The sequence below is a fragment of the Theropithecus gelada genome, chromosome 15, assembly GCF_003255815.1.
Source record: "Theropithecus gelada isolate Dixy chromosome 15, Tgel_1.0, whole genome shotgun sequence".
Classification (NCBI taxonomy): domain Eukaryota; kingdom Metazoa; phylum Chordata; class Mammalia; order Primates; family Cercopithecidae; genus Theropithecus; species Theropithecus gelada.
Window position 1 is genome coordinate 73246503 of NC_037683.1, and position 23832 is coordinate 73270334.

The 23832-nt window shown below is 36.5% G+C and overlaps 1 protein-coding gene across 1 annotated transcript in view; it reads left to right on the forward strand.

The window, feature by feature from the left end:
- The window catches only part of PTPRD (protein tyrosine phosphatase, receptor type D), a 550091-nt gene that overhangs the window by 356898 nt on the left and 169361 nt on the right, over positions 1-23832 (forward strand). Inside the window, exons 12-19 of the mRNA XM_025359514.1 lie at positions 2353-2497; positions 5684-5989; positions 6872-7065; positions 9441-9467; positions 13645-13762; positions 20244-20831; positions 21270-21367; positions 22218-22477. Of these exons, the coding sequence (XP_025215299.1) occupies positions 2353-2497; positions 5684-5989; positions 6872-7065; positions 9441-9467; positions 13645-13762; positions 20244-20831; positions 21270-21367; positions 22218-22477 (1736 nt within the window). The remainder of the gene's footprint in view (positions 1-2352; positions 2498-5683; positions 5990-6871; positions 7066-9440; positions 9468-13644; positions 13763-20243; positions 20832-21269; positions 21368-22217; positions 22478-23832) is intronic.

A 23832-nucleotide genomic window follows, 5' to 3' on the forward strand; every position in this document is an offset into this window, starting at 1 on the left:
GACCGCCCCCCTCCCCAATCCAAAACAACAGCAACAAAAACAGCAGAGTGGTTATCTGGAGGCTTTGGGGAAAAACAAAACAAAATAATTCTTGCTCCTATTGGAATGTGCTTCTGACAGAGCTCCAAGTTCCATAGATGTATCAGGTTATAGAAGAATAAATACTCAGTGAGACTTGGGGACTGTCTTTCTCTTCTGCATGAAAGTATTTAATTCATTGTGGGGACAGGTGACTACATTAGGTCTATATGTTAATGAAACTCCTTGGCTAGATGAACTAGTCCTTGGCTAGATGAATCTTGCTATGAAGATTTCCCATAGCAAATGTTAATTTGTTTGCTATAAAGTATTTGGTATGAAGGTAAGTGTATATAACATTTGAGTATGCTGTGCAAATAAAATAACAGATTGTAGAAGGCATGGCAATTATTGATCGTCATTGAAAAGAGAAATGAAAACCAATATAACTAACTCATTAATAGCGCTGTTCTAAAGCATCTAATTTTTATAGTAGCACTGGAGCTAGCCTTTCTTATTAATCTGTTTCACATATAATGAAATGGAGGCATGGAAAAAAGTTAAATAATTTGCTCAAAGTCTCACACTCTAGTGGATGGCAGAGCTGGGATTTGAGTCTAGGCAATCAAGTTCCAGAGTCTGTGTTGTTAATGGTTAGGGTCTACTGCTTCTTGAGTGCAGCTTGAATACATTATAGAAATCAATATTAAGATACATCTAACATTTTCAAAATGAGAATACATAATAGTAATAAATATGTTTCTTTTATTATTGTGAAGTCCAATGGGGAACATTAGTACAAAAGGGGTTAATGGTACTATATTTGGATATTGTAATAAATTAATATGTTCTTGTAAACTATTTTATTCCATCTGTTTGAATTGAGCAGAATCTCAAAAGAATAGGTTTTAAATGCAGTGCTTTTAGATTTAGCTAACAAAGCCAATATAAATTTAGATTTAGCTAACAAAGCCAATAAAAAATACACTTAAAAAGTTATATAGTTGAAATGCCGGTATGACTTAAAGTGTTCATGATAACAACTTGAGCAATTGGTGTTTTCTATAAGGCTTAAATCAGCTTTGAATTATTTTAAACCTTCATTACCACCACCAAACTAAAATACATGCATACATACACACATACATACAAAGAGTAAAGGAGAATTGTGATGCTTGAATGTTAGCTCAGCTACTATGCTCTACAATTGCTTATTGAGGGAATTCTGTTATTTCTTATTTGGTGGATCTGAAATTTCTGAAAACTTTTGTATTTGTAAGCCACAATACCCTAGGGATGGTTTCTCTAGTTTTATATTTGAATTCTTCTTCTTCTTCTTCTTCTTTTTTTTTTTTTTTTTTTTTTTTGAGATGGAGTCTGGCTCTCTCGTCCAGGCTGGAGTGCAATCTGTGCTCACTGCAAGCTCCATCTCCCGGGTTCATGCCATTCTCCTGCCTCAGCCTCCCCAGTAGCTGGGACTATAGGCGCCCGCCACCACACCTGGCTAATTTTTTGTTTTTTAGTAGAGACGGGATTTCACTGAGTTAGCCAGGATGGCATTTGATTAACGGTGGCATTTGATTAACAGCGGCATTTGATTAACAAAATCGTATTTCAAAAGTCCACAAAAGTTTGTGAATTTATTTATTTTTTTTTCTGGCTGTAGGTTTCTATATTCACAAAGAAAGGAAGGTTTTCAGTTATTTTAGATCAACCTAGGGTAGTAATGTGGTTTCCGATAAATTGTTCAACTTTCTTTAGTGACTAACATGATTTTTATCCCATCAAAACTAGGCAATTTCAAATTTCTTTTATAGCAACCTCTTGTAAATTGTATACTGGTTACTGTTGCTACTTCTGGTCATATTTTCTTTGCCTCCAATTGAGATTTCAGAAGGTCATGGGAGATGAGTAGATATCTGTTCAATTAAAATTGCACATGTTGGGCAGATTCCACTACTAGGGGCAGGTGTCAGTTTCTGTTGTGATCTGTGTCACAGCAACATACATGCATTTAAGGGCAGAACATACTCATGGGTGTTGGACTCTCAGTCTTCCTCTTATCTGATGTGTCTGGCTAACTGTGTCAACATTAAAAATATCTCTGACTTCCCTTCTTCCAGTTACCTTTGTAGAAACTTGCCTTTTAAACTGATATTTTCATTATGTAATTTCCTTAGTATAGCCCTGGATAATACTCACTATTGATTCCTTTGGTGATATTTTGATGAGATTATAATCCTGATGATACAAATCTGATAGTCCAGACAGTGTGATTAAAAAGTATTTGCACGAATCTTACTGAAGATGACCACATTCTCTTATTGCTTCCAGCAACGAATTACCATTGAGCCAGGGACATCATATAGGCTGCAAGGACTGAAACCAAATAGCTTATACTATTTCCGTCTGGCTGCACGCTCCCCTCAAGGCCTGGGTGCTTCTACTGCAGAAATATCAGCTAGAACCATGCAGTCAAGTAGGTGTCTCTCTTTGCTTACTCTCTGCCTTTTTATTTCCTCTGATAGATGTTGCTAGCTTTCACCTTCACCAACAGGCAAACCTGCTAATATGATTAATAGTTAGTAGTCTCTAGGTTAGTATGCATCACACTTCACAGATGAAAGTGTAACTGTGACTTATTTTGGTCTCACAATTGTTCCAAATAACAGATCCCACTTTCCCACATTGAAAGACTTTTAAAGAAGATGGTAGACCTCCATGGGTGAAAAGTGGGTAAAAGGAGTTAGATCAAGCCCTGTTTAATGAATTATAAGGCTTTAAAGCAAAATTCACATTGAGAACCCTGCAAAATAATCATAGGAGGGCTTGGCAAATGAAAGAGATTGCAAAAGACAAAAAAAAAAAAAAAAAAAAAACCCTTTATTTTTTTAAGCACACAGGCTTTAGCTTTGTAAACAAACAAGTCCTTATTTCATGTATTTGTTTCTACTAAGAAAAGCTCAGCTCTGATGACTTGTTTCTTATTAACTCTGTGTGTAGTACATGTGGAAATTTGGAACATTAACAGAAAATCTGTATCTGGACAAATTTAGAAACAATGGAATAATGGCAAACATATTTGCAATTCTAAATTGTATTTTGTTTCCTCTGGTTCAATTTCTTTTTGGAACTGTTACCCTTAAGCATAGCTGTGTTTATCACAATGGGGGTTAATTGTGCCCAGGGCAGATTGTTTTGCATAAAGTATTATACAGGAGATTGTTTTTGATGGCAAGTTTGGTGGCTTATAATACTATTAATTGCTTTTTATTAGTAAGTGTCTACAATTCATTGATAAAAATACTATTTACCTTGAATTGAAGAGTTTTGTTGAGTTATTTTTGATTTCTTTGTATGACATTTTGTCTTTGCTTTTTGACATAGTGAATTATACAATAGATATCTATAATAGAAATACATTGAATTGTGTCAAGAAGATGCTCTGTTGACCTTATATTTAGACCTATCAGCAAACCTGATATTTATGTTTTAAAAGATTAATTTCCTTCCATATAAATGAGCAAGTTTTCCACCATTTCATTTTCTATAGAAACTTGAAAACTCTCAGGGTTTTTTGATAATAAAATGTATGTTTTTCCCTCTTAAAGCATGATTATTCACATGAAAATGATTAGGATCCTGTTTAATCTGTTAGTGATTATCGTTTATTCCCGTAAAATTTTCTTTCATTTAAAGGCATAAGCATGTAAATTAATGCATTCCCTGTATGTCTGCTTTGAATTCCAGGCAGGCTAATAAATAGTATTGTGGAAGATAATTTCTTAAAACCAAGCATTTAGTTAAGAGAAATGTTACATGCTTCAGTACTGTATTTCACATGGTTTACAAACCTCACTTTTTAACATATGTACATACAAATTGAATAGACTTTTTATAAGCACATCAAACACTTATCTATTCCTTATTTTATTAAAGTAAAATTTTCAAATGGTGTTTAATATATTCTCACAAAATAGGAGGTCTGAAGATAGCCCTAGTGAAAACCAAATCAGCTTTTTAAAAAGAATTACAAATGAGTCCTTGCTGTTACATGAACAACTCAATTTATTATGAATAATGATAATGCATATAAAATAGATTTATAATTTGAGGTATAAGAACCCCTAGTCAGAATCAATAAAAATGAGATTCTAGTGGTTTTGCAAATCTTATTCCAAATTTACAAGGCTGTCCTATGAGGATTCCTTTTTTGTCAATACGGAGAGCTTTTATTTTGATTGACTGTGATAATGAACACAAGGCACGTAAATTAAGAAAGACTGATAATCCCCTGAACAATTGGATACACCTGGCACTCCAAAATATTAAGATTTACAAAGTCTAGGGAAATCCCCAAACTACACATTCAAATATAAAACATAGAATTGCTTTATTCACTGTACCATATACATTACTTTAAAAATATATGTGTGTGTATATGGATTTGTATTATCTTTGCCCACTTGTTTGTTCTTCTTTAGGAACATACGTTATTAAGTTTTAAATAATAGTAGTAATTGTGCTGTCTTTTATTGGTTTTTAATTTTTTTAAATCATAATATTTGGTTAATTTGATGGAAAATAATTGCTCAGAAAGTGACTAGTTTAATTTAGAATGGGCAGTAAGAAAGTATATCTTTTAACTCTAATATAAACCCTATGTTGTATGAATATGTACAAAATGAAAGAAATTTTGCACGTAAGTTATATCTTTTCCAGTTGATACTTGGGTTTGAAAAAAACAGTTCTTTTTAATGATTGTCTTATTGACATTTTGTAAGGGACAAATGATTATTATTGATTTTACCAAATTTTGCTGGTGGGGTCTAATTCTTCACTAGCAATGGTGTCTCAAGAAGAGTTTTAATTAAAAAGCTGAAAGCTGACGTAGGGTAAGTACAAGTTACAGTCAGAATCAACAAGCCTGACATTACCCTCGGGTAGGTAAACCTTGGACTCTGCATTTTCATCCTTTATTGATTCTGCATGCTCACTGTATATGGGCTACGATCAATGTTAAGTTAACATTTTTTTATTATTATTAAAACTGGTCAGGCAAACTCAGTTTTCCAGATAGAGTGAACCCTCTTAGGTTTGTTGTTGACTTACTTATTTTTAATTGGAACTGGTAGAAGGGCATTAGCAGTTACTGTAACTTTTCATACTTAAGCCTTTCGCAAATGAGTACTGTATGTAAACCATCCTCATTCTAGAATGTAGAAGGGAAAGCTTGGAAACAACATCTGTGAAGCACCATCAGACCCTCAAGTAAATGCTAGCACTGTTTGCAACTTTTTTGAAGCTGGGTAGTCAGTATAGTAGGGGTGGGAGATACTGAGGGATTGGTTTAGAAGAAGAATTTATATCGCAGGTAGGTAATTTTATTTGAGGCTCCATTATCTTGAGGTCTCATTTTCACATATTCCCCCCACCCCATTATTTAACAATTATTTTTGGTCATTAATTCATTTTTTTGGTTTATTCATATTACTAAGCCAAGGTACATAATTTGTCATTAGAATTTAAGTTTCATAGCCTTATTTTTGTTTTGTCCTTATTGTTCGTTTATTTATTTTTGCCTTTTCTTTTGTTTTATCATTTTCTTTTTCAACCACTCCTGTCCTTTCACTTAAATCCTCCTTTAACTCACTACCAAAATAAGAGCCGTCAGCTCCTCCTCAAGACATTAGTTGCACCAGCCCAAGTTCCACTAGTATTTTGGTAAGTTGGCAACCTCCACCAGTGGAAAAACAGAATGGCATTATCACTGAATACTCCATCAAGTATACTGCAGTGGATGGGGAAGATGACAAGCCTCACGAGATTTTGGGAATTCCTTCGGACACTACCAAATACCTTTTGGAACAACTGGAAAAATGGACTGAATACCGGATCACTGTGACGGCCCATACAGATGTCGGCCCTGGCCCTGAGAGCTTGTCCGTGTTGATTCGAACCGATGAAGATGGTATGTTGCCTCCGCTACGTCAGTTTGCACCCTTCTGACACAGTCTTGGTCTGCTGTCTTTCAATAGGCTAACAGTAATCTTTTTTCTCTGCTCATCTTTTTACCCAGGATTGCGGTTGCTTTAGTATTTTTGCCAAAGACTTGTCTTTGCTGCGGCCTGGCCTTTTTTTCTTTCTTTCTTTTTTTAAATCTCAATGCAGTAATTTGCTTCTCTTTAAAAGGACTGTTGGCTCCTATGGTCTTGCAATCCAGCCCGTCTCTGTACCTCCATCTAAAGTCTTCTGTGTTTTTCTTGGCTTTTTATAGTCACTTCTTTTACATTTTGAAGTTAACTTTTCAAAACTCCCTTCTTTTTGTTGCCTTTTTGTCTTACATATTTCAGAAACATTGATGCTCAACATTCAATTTTTGGCATCTTTTGTATGGAATACCTTTGATATGAGAAAAAAGAGAAGATAATCCATATAATCAAGAATCTTTTTATTCTGCTGTTTAAAAAGAAACCTTTAAAAAACACACAACAATCAACAGCCAGTTTTTGTTATTATTTCAATGCTATACCTCTTTGTGCTTTAATGCTTTGAACCTCAAAGCATCTTCCTTGGCTTTTGTACATTTTTTACATGTTTTTCTATTTCTCTGATACTCTTTTTTTCTTCCATTTTTTTTTGCATTGGTCATGTTTTTTGATCTTTTCTTAAAAGGTAGAGCAGATTGGTTAAGCATTTTCATTGGTTGAAAATGTTCGTATTCTTCAAAGGAAACATAGTGGGTTTACCCATTTTTTGAAAAAGAGAAACCTAAGTAAAGAAAATGCAGAAAATGCTCTGATTGGGTGGGACAAGTGCCTATAATTTCTTTTATCCAATGATGTTGTTCCAGTTCCTAGTGGTCCTCCTCGCAAAGTCGAGGTGGAGGCTGTCAACTCAACATCTGTTAAAGTCTCATGGCGCTCACCTGTGCCCAATAAACAGCATGGCCAGATAAGAGGATACCAGGTACATTATGTGAGGATGGAAAATGGTGAGCCCAAGGGCCAGCCCATGCTGAAAGATGTCATGCTGGCTGATGCACAGGTAAGCCTCTGAAATTATGTACCTCGATTTTTATATAAGTGTGTCTTAGTTCATATCTTGCAATTGGCCTTATTTTAGTTTTTCGACATTTAAAAAATCTTGTACAAAATTCTAGTTTTCATTACACATTGATGTATATTGATCTTTTCAATCAGAGTTACTATCAAGTGAGGAAGGGAATTGTAATGAAATGACACTCAAGTCTGATTAAAAACGTGTTACTTTTTCCTTAAAATACAGATATTCAACCCTTTACAACCATATTTGAGTTTGCGTTTCTGATTTCAAAAAATGGTTGTCTTAGTAATGAGTCAAAGAGAAGATTTCTAAACTGCAATTTGGCTGATGGAATCTATTTTCTTCTGTGCTAAAACAACTTGGAACTTAGTTGTTCTAATTTCTAAATGTATGTCTTCTTCCATTGAAGAATAGACATTTTTATTCAGGTACAGTTACTCAGTATTATATTTAGTATTTCTTCATCAAATTACATATTTGATGAAACTCATTGTTTCATGTCCCAGAAAGTGAAGATGGTGACAATTATATTAAAAATTAAATCAGAATTTCCTAGAGAATAAACGGGATCCTTATGTTGAACTAAGGTTAAAAAAAAAAGTACTGAAAATGAATAGTTGAGTATATGAGAAATTGTATTGATCTTAGGGCAGTGGTTTGCAACTATGGTATCACAACCTGGTTTTATAATTAGTTGTTTAAAACAGAGCATTGAAAATTTTCACAATTTTTCAAAAATTAGAGGTGATTCAGAGATAGTCCCATAATAAATTCACTTGGGTTTTACATATTTTCCTTAAAGGAAGATGAAGATTTCAACTTGTAACTACCATCCTGAAAATTGTACATGACTCATGTACTGGCTTACCTTTGCTGTGTCAAATGGTGATGAGATATCATGGGGATGGGATATTATGATCATTGGAATACTTTCATTATCCAAGAAATTAGTGACTTGGCAGGGAAAAGGATGGAGTTTGTAAAATATTTGAAATTTATTTCAAATGAAAATGCCTTTCTTTGTGTGAAAGTCAGAAAGATTATGAAGCAAGTTGAAAACTGCGGCACCAAGTTGCGCAGTTCTACATTCTTGTCTGTAAAGGTGGACGTATCCCCTGGTCAAGAGATCGAGACCATCCTGCTCAACATGGTGAAACCCCGTCTCTACTAAAAATAGAAAAATTAGCCGGGTGTGGCGGCACACGCCCGTGTAGTCCCAGCTACTAGGGAGGCTGAGGCAGGAGAATTGCTTGAACCCGGGAGGTGGAGTTTGCAGTGAGCCAAGATCGCACCACTGCACTCCAGCCTGGCAACAGAGCAAGACTTCGTTTCAAAATAAATAAATAAATAAATAAATGAATAAATAAAAAGAGAGCAATAAATATCCCTGTGCCTCTAAGGAAAATACTTACCCCCCAAGTCTTAATACAAGTCAACTCTCAAAAGCCTTTATGTTTTCTTCAGTTTTGAAACATTCTAAGCAAAGGGATCTGGATTCACGGCTCACTTATCTACCCCAAGGCCACTTCCATAAATGCAGTAGAGCTTCATAATACCGCTTCAACACTGGAAAGGGGCCACTGACTTGATTTTTGTAAATAATTATTATGTAGTGCCTATAAAAAGAAAGTTATAAAATTAATAAAACCATCGCTATGTTTTATCATATAAGTCTACAATTATGGAAAAGAAAACAATATGACCATCGTGCTTTGATGTTCTCCTTTGGTTCTTAGATATTTTACGTTATAGAACAGTAATTCTGTCCCATTTCCATTGTAAAATCTGGTAGTTAACGGAATTATGTAATACCAAATGCATTAAACGTCAACTCTGTCTTTTTTTCCTCTTCTTCTTTGTCTTTTCTTTATTAATTGCTGATTTTTCTTGTTTATTTTCTTTCTTTCCCATCTCATTTATTTTCCTTGACTCTTCACTGAAATTTCATTACATCTCACAGGACTTCTTTGAAGCTATAAGTGTTAAATATAATGAAAGATATTAATCTAAATATTGACTTTTAATTGTGTAACTTAAGATAGAAGTCAAAATAAATGAGTAGGATATGAGTAGAAATATTCACTTTTTCTGTGCTTCATTGCTATGTTTCAGTGAACCATACATTTAAAGTATATTAGCTGGTTTTAGCAATAACAGTAACAAAGATTATTTAATTTGACTTCCCAATCAGAGGTGGAGGTGGCAGCAAAACACACATTCTCTGGAATTTTATTGTACGCACTGCTTTGTTTATTTTTTCAATTTTTTTAGTCTAAGAAGGGCAACACTGCCTGTATAAGGCTTAAATTTTTTTCTTTTTATTTTGTTTTCCTTCCAACCTTCTTATTCTCAATCAGTGGGAATTTGATGATACTACTGAACATGTGAGTAATTTTTGACTGTTTTGTCAAAAGCAGACTATATATGCTTGTTTTCTCTGATATCCTTTCACTTATTTGTGATCTGTCATCACAGTTTGCTTGGATGCATGAACTAACAAATTATTTTTAAGTTATCTTCACTATGTGGTGCACTTTTTATTTTGGTTTCTGTTTTGTGAAATCAGCATGGTGCTATTGACTACATAAGAAATGTCATGGGCTTGTGATATTTATTTTGATGGCTGCTACTAACTCTGCTTTGTGACAGTCAGAGGAAGCATGCTTTAAAATACAGGGGTGTCATCCAATCTTTTGGCTTCTCTGGGCCACATTGGAAGAAGAAGAATTGTCTTGGACCACACATAAAATCCACTAACATTAACGACAGCTGATGAGCTAAAAAAGAAAACAATCTTGTAATGTTTTAAGAAAGTTTACAAGTTTGTGTTGGGCTGCATGTGGGACAAGCTTGCTTTAAGTGAAGGCATTGCAGACTGGAGATGTCAGATTGTTTGGTGTAGGCTGCTCATAAATCCTACTCCAGGGTCACATATCCAGTGGATAACAAGATACAGATCTGGCACTGATTAACTCTAACTAGAAGTGGCTGTTCTTCACTTTTACCCATACATATTTGAATGATGAATGGATTATGCCAAGAAGTAGAAAGTATCTTGCTGAGGGAGGAATGTTTTTAAAATATTTGAATGAAAGCTCTATGTTATTTATTGAGGGACTGTTATGTATGTGCCACTGCAACGGACACATGATGTGACACCTGCTTTCTAGTGTTTCTATTCTAAGTGGCTAAGGAAGAGTAAAGTTCTGAAAAGTTTCATATAATGCAGCAAAATATATGGCCTACAGCAGTGTACCATGCATTAATAAATTAGTGGACAGTGTCAATAAGAGCTATGAATTCAGAGACAGTGGTCCAAGATAGTAAAAGAAGTCCTGAAGCTCAGTTGAGAATTTAAGGGATGATTAAAGACTGAATAAGCGAAAAAGTTGTGTGTGTGTGTGTGTGTTGGGGAGCTAGAGGTGGAACATATATATTTTTTTAAGTTGAGCACAGCAAAACCAGTCATTGAGACAGTTGAGCATGTGGTATAGTCACATGACAGTGAGCCTGACAGTTTGATATAAATGAAGGCTTTCTGTAAGTAACTCAGTGGTAAATAGAGCTAAGAGGTCAACTGTAATATAATACTGGGAAAAAAAAAAAAAAAAAAAAAAAGAAGAGTCAAGCCAAAAAGCTGGCCAGTCAGTCTTTAACTCTTCAATATTAGAGCGATATAGGAGAAATTTTTAAAAATGAGTTAAAGGCTGACAGGAAGGTATTCTTCCATTCACTGACTGAATATTTACTGCCAATGCACAGGACTCTTATTGGGAATCTTGTAACTGTGTCCAAGGTATCAGTTCTTGTGGCTTTGCCAGTGCAGCAGCGTTTTTGACCATAAACTTCTTTGACTATAACTCACAGTAAGAAATACCTTATATGTCATGATTCAATGCACACATATGTTTAACTAAAATACAAATTTTATGGAACCATATTTTGTATAATAAACACTAACATTAAGTATTCAAGTTTATTCCATTTCATTTCTGTTTGTTTAAATTCTGGTCATGACTGACTAAAGTGATTTCACAACCTACTAAATGGGTCATTACCTGCAGTTTAAAAACCAGTGACTTAGTGGATAGATTAGAGAGTAAAAAGGTGGCAGATAGAAAAATAGGTAAAAAGAGTTATTTTGCTAATTTAGTCATGAAGTGATAAAAATGCAACAGAGTTGAGGCAGTAGAAATGAAAAAGTGATACTTAGGATCAATAAAAGGAAGAACTGGCAAAAAACTTGCTAAGAATTGAAGAAGAGAAAGAGGTCAAAGATAGCTCATACGTTTTGCAAATGTGTTACCATTCATTAAAATACGGAAGTAAGGAGGGGGAGTCTACTTCCAGGAATGATTTTTAAGTTTTAGTTCATTTGAACTTGAAGTAACACTGGGTAGTCACAGGAAAACATCCAGCAGATATTTACAATGTATATGCCACTGGAGCGCAGATTGGAAGTCACAGCTGAAATAAATCAGGAGTATGGGCAGAAATAATTACTTAAGGTTTAGAAATGAATGCAGTTTTTTTTTGTTTTTTGTTTTTTGTTTTTTGTTTTTTAAGATTAGAGAGAAACAGTAGACCAGTAACTGTGACAGAACCTCAGGTATGCCAACTTTTAACAGTCAGGGACAAAAGCAAAGTGGAGACAGGACAGGAGGAAACAAAGAGAATAAGGAATTATAGCCATAGTACTGGGCACATCACCTCACAGAGCATACTGAAACAACCAAGGAGGGAAGTGTACCCACCTCTTAAAGAAATAAAATGTAATCCAAGAAAGGGTATGATCATGGCAGATAGAGGTGTGTCCAGTTGAGATTATACCACCGCAGGGGACTTGACGCATTTCAAATTGCGTTACGTCTGTTATCCTCTAACAACCTGGGCAAGAGAATGGATGTGTGTGGTTAACTCTAATTTCGTGATAAGAAACATATAAGGCTCAGAGTGCATAATTTCTTGCTGCAAAATTTGGTGATGAAAGCAAGCCTTGCTGCTTTTTCTAGTTAGCCATGCCTGCTTTTCAGCAGTACTCCAGTGGCATGTGAGGGCAACCTTGGAAACAATAATGTTGGCATTTAATCATCATAGTTTTCGGGATAGTCAGTGTGTCTGCTGTCATTTAAAATACTGCTCTTGGGTAGTTTACTTGGTTTTTCTATCCTCTGTAACATTAGGGAAACCATTCCAAGGTCCTGGAAATACAACATCTCTCCCAAATAGCCCATTTATCTGGCATAATAAAATTTCCAGTGACTCTTCAGGATGATATCTGAACTTCTTGAATTTCCACAATGAGATATTCCTACTCTTTTGAGAAAGCTTGTTGTCAGAAGCTGTCATATTTGGAGTCATCTTCAACAATTGAGCTCTATGGTATCTGTTACAGCCTTGCTAAAAAAAAACCTACTGTATTTCATACAATATAATTCATTCACTCGTCAGTCACAATATCTTTAGATTTGAAAGACAATGACATTGTGTATTTTCCTAAATTTATCCATATTCAATTTGAAAACACAGCTGTGCCAAAAATCTGAAAGGGTTTTTATATTGCTCTGTGTGTGTGTCTGTGTGTGTGCATGCGCATGTGTACATGCAGCTCTGGTATTTGTTCTTAAAATACTAGAATAAGTTAATAGCCAGAATCTCTAAAGAATCCCATAACCTGTAGTTTAAAGGAATATCAAAGACCATCTGGTCTTATAACCACCACCGCTTTGGGCCCTGACTAAGAGAAAACTAAGAATTTTGGTAAATAGTATGTGGTATTTAACTTTTTAGAAAGTCCAAATAAATTGAGCACATACTGGTGATGCGGTAAAACTGAAGTCCGGTTGTCTTCTTTGCTTTTATGGCTGCTTTTTAATGTGTGTGAAAATTCTCCTCAGTGGATAATGATTTCTGCTCATAGCCTATACAAATAACCAATAAACATGATAATACAATCAATCAATAAGAGAGCCCTAAGCAAATTCTCTCTCAGGGTATCTAGGTCCAACAACAACCATTTGGTAAAATTCTTCCATAGTGATCAAACAGACTGCTGGCATCAGCCGCATCTGCAGTCTGTTCGTTACAGTGGATGTGTGTGGAGAGCTGTTGGCATAAAATAATCACTCTTTCATGGAATGCTTCCTAGAAGTCAGGCATAGTTCTGTGAGTTTACCTGATATAACTCATAAAATCCTATGGGGTCCTATTATAATTCCAACATTCCCTTGGGAAATGGAGGCACAGATAGGTAAACGTACTTGGTCTGTCCAAGCTAGTAAGGATATGAAAGTTGAAGAATTCAGGAAGTCTGGCTCCAGATTTCATGTCTTTGACTAATACCCTAAGAGCTACCTCCTAAGATGCCTGAAGACACCCCTTCGATATCAGCATGAAAACAGATTTCCTAGCATGAGCTCAGGCATGAAATTTCCAGGGCTTAGCATGGCTGCAAGGGATGTGTGAGCATTTGCAGAATGAAGGCAGACGTCTGGCCTTGTTTTTCACCCAGGGCATTAGTAGCATGTTTTGAATCAGTGACATTCTGTTTTGTCATTTCAGGACATGATCATTTCTGGGCTCCAGCCTGAAACTTCCTACTCCCTTACGGTCACAGCCTACACAACCAAAGGAGATGGTGCTCGCAGCAAGCCCAAACTGGTGTCCACCACTGGGGCAGGTAATCATGTCTGTGCATGTATGTGCCTTGAATAGTACTGCTAACTTTCTAAATGGTATGGGTAGCTTCTAGCAGGCTTTTATTATTATAAAATCAGAGGAAATAAATGGACTATGGTCAACTTTTGTGTTTTTAGTTCAGGGGCAAAAAAAAAAAAAAAAAATAGATCAGGGAAAAAATAGTCCAAGTGCATAATTTGTCCAAACTATTCAATCAGTCATTCAACAATTATTTCTTTGAGCACCTTCTGTGTGTCAGGCATTGTAATCAGCACTGGGGATGAAGCAATCAACAAAACAGAATAAAAATCTGCACTTACGAAATTTACTTTCTGAATAGGACTAGATAATTAACAAGTGACGAAAGGAGTATAAAATAAAATGTCAGAAAGTGGTAAGATGAAAAGTAAAAGTGTATAGGCAATTAAGGATCAGGCAGCCTCTAGGGGCTGAGAAGTTCTTGTAGAGGAAGGATTATTTAAGTTGAGACTCAAATGATGTGAAGGATCAAGTCCCATGAAGGTCTGGAGGGAAGGGGTCTGGGCAGGGAAGTCAAACAACAATTTCAACTTCCCTGGACAATAAATCTCCTTAGAAGAGCTCCCATCTTAAACTGGGTTCATGACTTACAGTTCTACCTTTTGTCATTTTGTCTTCCCCACCCCCTGCTGTGGGGATTCTTAAGAAGCCAAATTGAACAAAAGATAGAAAACAAAAAAGAAAAAGAAGAAAAGTAAGAAGGCTAAACAGTATAAAATTACTCCCTTCTAAAGAATAAGGCTTCTTCAGTGCTTTTTAGGGTTACTGTGGGCAGCCACATTAGGAAAAGCCAGCATGAAGGAAGAGCAAGCATTGTAGAATGAGGAAATTAAGAGATAATTGCAAATAAATCCAGTCCTCATGTATAGCAATCTCCCGTGGACATGGAAACCATGATTTGACTTACTCCGCCCGAATCACTTCTCAAACAACTTTTTAGGAACATACCTCTATGTAAAGGCATAAAGGAGAGAACAGCTGTGATGCTGAGTGCCCTCCTAGGTGCCATGCTCACTGCCAGCTTTGTCTAAATGTCATAAGATTTGCCTCGCTCGCATCCTACCACCTGGAATTGCCTCAAGCAGCAGGATTACAGATGGCAAAACTCCTTCAAGGCTGAATCTTCTGGGCTTTTTTTTTAAATACCATTACATCAAGCTAATGTAATGCCCTGCAGAGCAGACACGTATTCAGTGAGGGGCATGATGGCATGATCACTATCTGGCTATGGAACCAGTCTCTATTACAACATCAACAACCAAGAGTTGAATCTCAAATTGAACAACGTGTATTTCCTTCGCCTACATTTATAAATATGTCATAATAACTCTGAAATGTCTTATATTAAGCACCACTCACCTATTGCCCATTAAATGGGGTCATGTTATGATGACAAGAAAGTAGAGGATTTATAGCCAAGGGATATGAATTTTAGAGAAAGGGATGATTTTGTCTATTTTAACATCACTAACGCCATCTCATCCCTTTTTAGTTACCATACAGTAGACATTTTAGAATTTTAGAACTTATTCATATATAGAATTCTTTTGGCATTTTCATTCACTATTTTAGATCCTTCTTAATCAATAGAGGCTTCGGTACTGAGATAGAAAATGCTTGCAATTTAGATGCCTACACATTTACTTTTGTAAGACCTCCCCACTGCACCTGGGAAGAAAGTAGAAGAATCCAAATTTAATTCCTTTAAGAGCGAACCTCTAGTTTTCCTTTGCATAAGCAGCCCCTATTCATGGTTTATCCCTAGGCAATTAGTGAATATATCAATTTGTTTTGTTTTGCATACTGTATTAAAAATCCTCGGATATTTATGTGACTGTGAAGAATTACTGAATTTATCTCACAGACGTTGAGCTCCTAATAATCATAATTGTAAAGGTATTTAGTTACAGCTCCCACAAAGAATTCAGGAATTCTCGTGAAATTTTATTTTAATAGTAAACTTCCTGATTGTGGGGTGTTTGTTTATTATACCTTGTTTCTAGAACCTGTAAATAATCATATCTTTGAAACAAGAGTACTGATCATAGTTTAAGTATCATCTACAGGATATTCATATAACCTGAAGGATGCTTCTGAAGAAAATGTTGGCTTTTATGTTTCAGTGATTATGAAATATCTGTATTTTCTTTGTTAATACTCCCATTATTCTGTATTGTAGTAATTTGTTTACTGCCTGAGGCCTTGAGGTTAAAACAAACAGAAAATTCATTGGTTTGACATTTTCTGTGTATTTTTACGTGAATTTCAGTACTATATTGAACAGCTATGTTAAGGGTAATCAAAAGATGACTGTGACAGGGAGAATTTGGAAATCTTAGCCCAAGTCTAGTCAATTATGATTGTTATTGCTTTGGTACTAGGTTAAATTGGGGCTAAGTTTAGAACCACTGCAAGTAAGTACCTCAATTTATCGCCAATGATTGCAGTTGCTAAAAAGTAAAGGGAAACCACACATATATACCAATTCAGAAGTCCTAAGAGATTTTTTAAAGAATGTAAGAGAATAAGAAAATGTAAAAGGGAGAAGAGTTTATATGTCGTGATATAAATTAGAGTTATTTACTTTGTAGCTGGACCTTCTCTGCTTCTTCCAATATGTTCACTAAGACCTGGCCAAAAAGTGACCTTCTGACTCCCCTGAGTAATTATTTAAGACCCTTTCATCTTACCAACCCTCAAGCTCCAGTGCTGGAGTGAGCAGAACCATTGAACCAACAGCTGGCATGACCTATAAAAGTAGCCTACAGAATAACCCTAAGGCATTAGAAACCTGAGCCAGACTCCACAGATCGCACAATCTATTCCACCTCATTATTTTCCCAACTAGAATATGCCTGTATTAGAGAACGTGGACCCTGCTGTATCTGTCTTTATTTCCTCACTCAAATACCTGTGTGCCAGTGTACAAGTATTTGCACAAAGTGAATTATTGGTAAATGTTTGATACCTATAGTGTTTCTGGAAGCCAGGAATGCAGTGAGTTCCATTGCCAATCTGTGGAGTTTGGGAGAATTCTTTTTAACTACGTATTCAATGATGTAGAACTCTCCTCATTCCTTTTCCGCTTTTTATCTTATCAGTGATTCCCTGGATGAAATACCACAACTGTCCCAAACCCTTACTCCAGCCTATTTAAACTTCATTTACTAGTTCTATTATTCACATGCTTGTGGAAATTTTGGGCATCCCTTCGTGTGACCCTTCATGGGGTCAGCCTCTCCTGAGGTGAAAATTGGGAGTTCTTCCCCAAGCTGCACAAGCATTCATTTCTTTACTGAGCCCTTCCTTTATGCTTCGTGGCACTTCCAGGCTGGTTGTCTCATAGTTTTCAGGCTTAGTAAAACTTCTGCCCAGGGAAGGAATGACTGTTGTGGGTTTGGCAATGGAGAGCAGACTAAGATCCTTGTGTACAGCAGGGGAAGCCAGTAGGTTACAGCTAACGCTTTTTTTCTAGATCATTACTTTGATCTTGTGATTCCAAGCCAACAAGCCTTTCTGTCCCAGAATAAGAAAGGTCATGCCAACATCGAAAACGAAAGAGATTACTCCATCCTAAGCTTTGACTCCCACAGAAGAATAAATATATACATTTACAAAGTCAGTGAGTTTTTTCCTAGACTTTGCCAGCCCATTATATTTCTCCAAATGTGTACCATAGCAATATTATAAAGTGAAACATCAGTTAATAAGAACATGCTCATAAATGACAAATATTAGAATGCAATCTATATTTGTGGTATATCAAGAAATTATTTTTATTTATCCTAGCTTTACATGCATCTTACAGAAACAGGATACACAGTGTATATATTATTATGCAGTTCATTGGAACTAGAATTTCAGAAAATTTTAATAAATATCTTTAATCTGTTGTCCTGGAGAATGTTGAGAATTAATAGTTGTGTTTCCACCCACTTGTTTCAACTGAGTTTCATATATTAAAGGCTGTATTCTCTGCTGAAAGCTCTATTTCACCATGGATTTTTCACAGCAGAGACTCAGGTGTTTAATCCTTGAGACCATCACTGACATTTTCATGGACAAATCATGTAAATGCTATGTATATACAAAGGGGAATTGATGTCTGCCAGTGTCTCTGCCTTAAAGTACTATTTTAAAATTAAGATAATTGTAAATACATTAAAAGCAAATGAAATAGTTCACACAGTCTCCAACTTATGGATGGATTGTGTTCTGAGAGGGTTAGTTGATTGCTAAGATCTCTGGATGCATTGTTCCTGAGGAACACAGTGAGTACACAATGATATGGTTCCTGGGCCTACCTTCAACACACATGTTTTATATATACAACGCAACACACATGTTTTACATATATAACACAACACACGTTATTGAGTAATTATTTATCTAAAAACTTTAGAGAGTATTATTTTCATACATTGTGGGTTAGCTGAGTTACATAAGCGTGCTATGAATCTTCCCAGCATGTGAAACAAAACTGTTACTCCATTGGTTAAGGAAGTAAATATCTTAATGATATTTCTGAGAGCAGAGCACATCTCCACCTGGTCTCACTTTCTGAAATACAAAATGAAGAGGCTAATCAGTCCATCTCTGAGGTTAATATTCTATATATTGTCTCATAATCTTTTTAGTGATTTTTTTTTACCTTAATCTATGTCCCCATGGTATGATTTTTTATCACCTGTCTCCCATTACTGTAAGCTTTCCTCCTTTCCTACCATCTTTCTTTTTCTTCACGTTCATAATTTTGAGACATAGTTTCACTGTCACTTAGGCTGGATAGCAGTGGTGTGATCAATAGCTCACTGTAGCCTCAAACTCTTGGCTCAAGCAGTTCTCCCACCTCAGCCCCCTGAGTAGCTAAGACTACAGACATGTGACGCCATGCCTTTTTTTTTTTCCCCATAGAGATGAGTCTTGCTATGTTGCCAAGCTGTTTTCAGGCTGTTTGTTTGTTTGTTTGTTTGTTTGTTTTTGAGATGGAGTTTTGCTCTTGTTGCCCAGACTGGAGTGCAGTGGCACAATCTCGGCTCACTGCAGCCTCTGCCTCCCAGGTTCAAGTGATGCTCCTGCCTCAGCCTCCTGAGTAGCTGGGATGACAGGCATGCGCCACCATGTCCGGCTATTTTTATGTTTTTAGTAGAGATGAGGTTTCTCCATGTTGGTCAGGCTGGTCTCAAACTCCCAACCTCAGGTGATCCACCCGCCTCTGCCTCCCAAAGTGCTGAGACTACAGGCATGAGCCACTGTGCCCAGCCGCTGGTTTTGAACTCTTCGTCTCAAGCAATCCTGCCACCTCAGCTCCCGAACTACTGGGTTTACAGACATGAGCCACCGTACTTGGCCTTTCTTCTTCTTTCTGTTAACTTGGTTTAGTTTTGATTCTGATGATCCTCCCTCAATGTCTTTTCTTGTGGATTCCAGGAATAATTGCTCTCCATTAAAAATAAATACAGATATGATAATGCATTGAATGAGTAGATTAGAACTTTTCACATTTCTAACTTAAAAGGTAAATAAATTCTGTACTCATTGGAAGCTAGCCCTTCACCATAAAAAGTTTAATATTTGGATTATGAATAATTGATTAATATTAATAGAATGCAGAACCTCATGCTAAGACTTTACATGAATTTCCTCATTTATTATTCACAAGAACAATATAAAGTAGATCTTAATATAATTCCCATTTTACAGATGAAGAACTTGATGAAGATGAATGATGTGGATAGTAAAGTTAGACAGAAAATGCAAATTAGATTCATAGTAAGTCAGTTTGATATTTTTTTTTTTTTTAAGTTTAAGCAACATAACAGCACAATTAAGCATTTAAGCAATTGACTCAGACAGAGTTGGGTTTGCCTTATAGCTTTCTCACTTGTTACACGCTGGCCTCGGACAATTTTCTACCTCTCTGGGCCTCATTTTCTCATTATAGAAGATAGAGATAATAATAACTAATCCAAGAATGTAGTGAGGAGTCAGGAATGTAAACCAATTGTGAACACTATATGCAATGCACTTAGCATGGCGCCGGTGCATTGCACATACTCAATGAATAAATAATCATTATAGTTATTATTATTAGTGATATCTAATTGGCTGATCTTTGCTCGAATTAATTTATCTTTGATATGAACCTTTATGTGTGAAGGTTTAAAATGTGCAGGTGTCAAAAAAATTCCCTTAAGCTGTTGTTTCAATGATAATTTCTGTTTGTGTCCATTATCAAATTCTAGTATCTCAGCCTACTTTAATAAAGTAAGACAAATAGCATGTTTCCACAAAGGTATGTAGGTCAAACATTGCCTTTTTTGTTTTGTTTGGGTAAGTAAGAAAATGGGGATACCAGTAGAGTGGAACTCCCTCATTTGGCAATGACTGAAATGTGGACATTCAGATTGGTTGATCTTACCACACCATCCCATGTGCTCCAGTTCCAGGGAAACCTCGGCTTGTGATTAACCACACTCAGATGAATACTGCTCTCATTCAGTGGCACCCTCCTGTGGACACATTCGGACCTCTTCAGGGCTACCGTCTAAAATTTGGCCGCAAGGATATGGAGCCACTTACTACTCTCGAGTTCTCTGAAAAAGAAGATCACTTTACAGCTACAGACATCCACAAAGGAGCATCATATGTCTTTAGGCTCTCAGCCAGAAACAAAGTGGGCTTTGGGGAGGAGATGGTGAAGGAGATTTCCATTCCAGAAGAAGTACCAACTGGATTCCCTCAAAACCTTCACTCAGAAAGCGCTACTTCAACCTCCGTCCAGTTATCTTGGCAACCACCTGTCCTGGCAGAGAGAAATGGCATTATCACCAAGTATACCCTTCTTTATAGGGACATCAACATCCCCCTTCTCCCAATGGAGCAGCTTATTGTTCCAGCTGACACCACTATGACACTCACTGGCTTAAAACCAGATACCACATACGATGTAAAAGTACGTGCTCATACGAGCAAAGGGCCCGGGCCATATAGTCCCAGTGTCCAGTTCAGGACACTGCCTGTGGATCAAGGTAGGATTTGTCTGCTTACGGCCTTCCTCCTTTAAAGGAATATCAGTCTTTGGAAATCAGTATTTTGAAGCTATAATAACTGATCAGCCCATTCATATTAATAGGTTCAGCAAAAACAAAAAGGTAAAGTATGTAAAACTTACTACGTCTTGGATGCCTTAGATTTCAGTTATAGAATGTCAAGCAAGTCTGGCTGACAGCTCCCCAATGTCCTCAGGTAAGGAAAACACAATATAGTTGGCTGAATTGGAGAGAAAGGAAAGATCTTTATGAGACTGGGGTATTAAAATGAATGCTCTAAACAGGTAGGAAAATCATACTTCTCTCTCTCTGGTCAAAGTAGACAGCATCTAGCATAAGCCCTGTGGTCCATGGTGGAAAGGACAGGTCATCTGTTTTAAGAATAGTTTAAATACACTGTTTTTCCTTTTCCAGCAGTGTTTGCAAAAAATTTTCATGTCAAAGCAGTAATGAAGACTTCCGTGTTGCTGTCTTGGGAGATTCCAGAGAATTATAACTCTGCCATGCCTTTCAAAGTAAGTTGTTTTCTCATTAGTAAGAAATCACAGATAAAAGTAGAGGGGACCGTTTATCTGGGTAAGTTATTTGCACTGCAAGCAGACCACTTCATTTTGGCCACATGTCCTTGCTGTTCTCATTTGTGACTTTCACATGGGAGATCGTTGGGTGCTTTGCAAGTGTGTTCTTTTCACTCTGAAGAGGGAGCAGGAGCTCAAACCCAGGGCTGGCATCACTTATAAGTTACCTACTACTTTGAACTTGAACTTTTTACATCTAAGCTGGTGCTTTTGTTTTTCAGCCAGAGAATGAAATGTACGTGGTTTCTACCTATTTATATTAAAATACCCTGGGGGTTTCTGAATTTACTCGCTGGCCTGTATTGTTGGCACATTTTAAACTCTGACTTGCCATTAAGAGATGTTAGTAAGTACATATTTATGAAATAAGAAATAAACATTTTTGAAAGTAAAAATATATTTAGAAAGAGGAACCAAAACCTTTAGAAAATTAGCAATATTGATAATACATTGAAACGTAGAGCTTTTCTGCACATATTCCATTGAGAGCACATACAACTGAGAGGTCTAATATTGGTAAATATATGTGTGTGTGTGTGTGTGTGTGTGTATATATATATATCTTTGTATATTTTTGATAGACTTGGAAACATTTTATCATGACACAGTAGGAAATGACAGGAAAATTGATTTGATCTCCAGAATTATGACCACTCATGGGCTTAGAAGTCACCTAAAAGTAGAATTGACTATATAGACATTTTCCATAAGCAAGGGCACATTGGTTTAGAAAATATATTTTGCCTCTCTGACAATCAGATTTTTTTGATTGGTTTTATCTCTTTAGATTCTTTATGATGATGGGAAAATGGTAGAAGAAGTAGATGGCCGAGCCACACAGAAGTTAATTGTCAACCTGAAGCCTGAGAAGTCATATTCATTTGTGCTGACAAATCGTGGGAACAGTGCTGGTGGACTGCAGCACAGGGTCACAGCAAAGACTGCTCCGGATGTGTTACGTACCAAGCCTGCCTTCATTGGGAAGACCAACTTGGATGGCATGATTACTGTGCAACTGCCTGAAGTACCTGCAAATGAGAATATAAAGTAAGTTGATTGAAGGGTTAGGGCTGAAGGAAAGAATTATTGGTAAATAAGAACGTTATGTCTCAAAATTACAGAGGTCATAAAAGAAGATATTGCTTAATGTAGTGAAAGATTCTTCTGCTCAGACTCCCAGTTTTGCTATCCGAGGTCTGTTACAACATGTCCTAGTATTCATTGTAACACAGATTTTTGTTAATTTAACACTGAGTTTTTAATCTGTGTTGCAGGGACAGTGTTTTTTAGGAGAAACACAAAACATATAGAACGTGATTCTTACTACAAAGCTTTTTGTTTGTTTGTTTGGTTGGTTTTTTTTTTGAGACAGAGTCTCACCCTGTCAACCAGGCTGGAGTGCAGTGGTGCAATCTCAGCTCACTGCAAGCTCCGCCTCCTGGGTTCAAGTGATTCCCCTGCCTCAGCCTCCCGAGTAGCAGGGATTACAGGCGCCTGCCACCATGCCCAGCTAATTTTTTGTATTTTTAGTAGAGACAGGGTTTCACTGTGTTAGCTAGGATGGTCTCAATCTCCTGACCTCGTCATCTGCCCCCCTCGGCTTCCCAAAGTGCTAGGATTACAGGCGTGAGCTACCGCGCCTGGCTACTGCAAAGCATTTTATGTCATAGTTTATGGAATAAGGTAAATAGGTGATTAACTCTAATATTTGACAAAATATTTTTCTAATTATGAAGACGTCTTACAAAGTACTCTAAGATTGAAAAAAACATTGGGTGAAATTAGATGATGGTGTGTGACACTGATGTATTACAAATAGGAAAAATTCCAACAAGTTAAAGTTAAAAATGACATTGGAAAAAAATATAAACATTAGAAAATTCAAGTGGTCTGGTTCGAATGTAGTGCAGCATAGAGGCCAATAGGCCTGAAGTGGAAAATTAAATCTAGTCAATTAAATAGTTTGTCCAAAGACATATAGCTAGTTGGTTGCATAACTAGTAGAAGAAAAAAGTATTTTCACCAAAATGTATGAACTACAAGTACTGTGGTGGACCCCAGGGAATTAAAAGATGGATTCCTGACTTCAAAGACCTTACCATAGCGTGAGAGAGATACAGAAAAACAGACAGATGTAGTAAGCGTTAATGACAGAATTATGCTTTATCTTAAGAGCAGCTGATTCAGAATGGGTCAAGGAAGTTTCTGATCCCTTAATCTTAAGGGATAAATAGGAGTCATACAAGTAATAAAAGAGAGACTATTTGCAAAGGGAGTGGTATGTGCATAGGCCCATTACTAAAGGCACCCAATGGTGCCATACGGCTGGATCCCAGAGTGCCTGGCCACAAGTGACAAGAGAAGGAAAAAGGAGGCATACAAGAGCCAAGGGTAAACCCTGA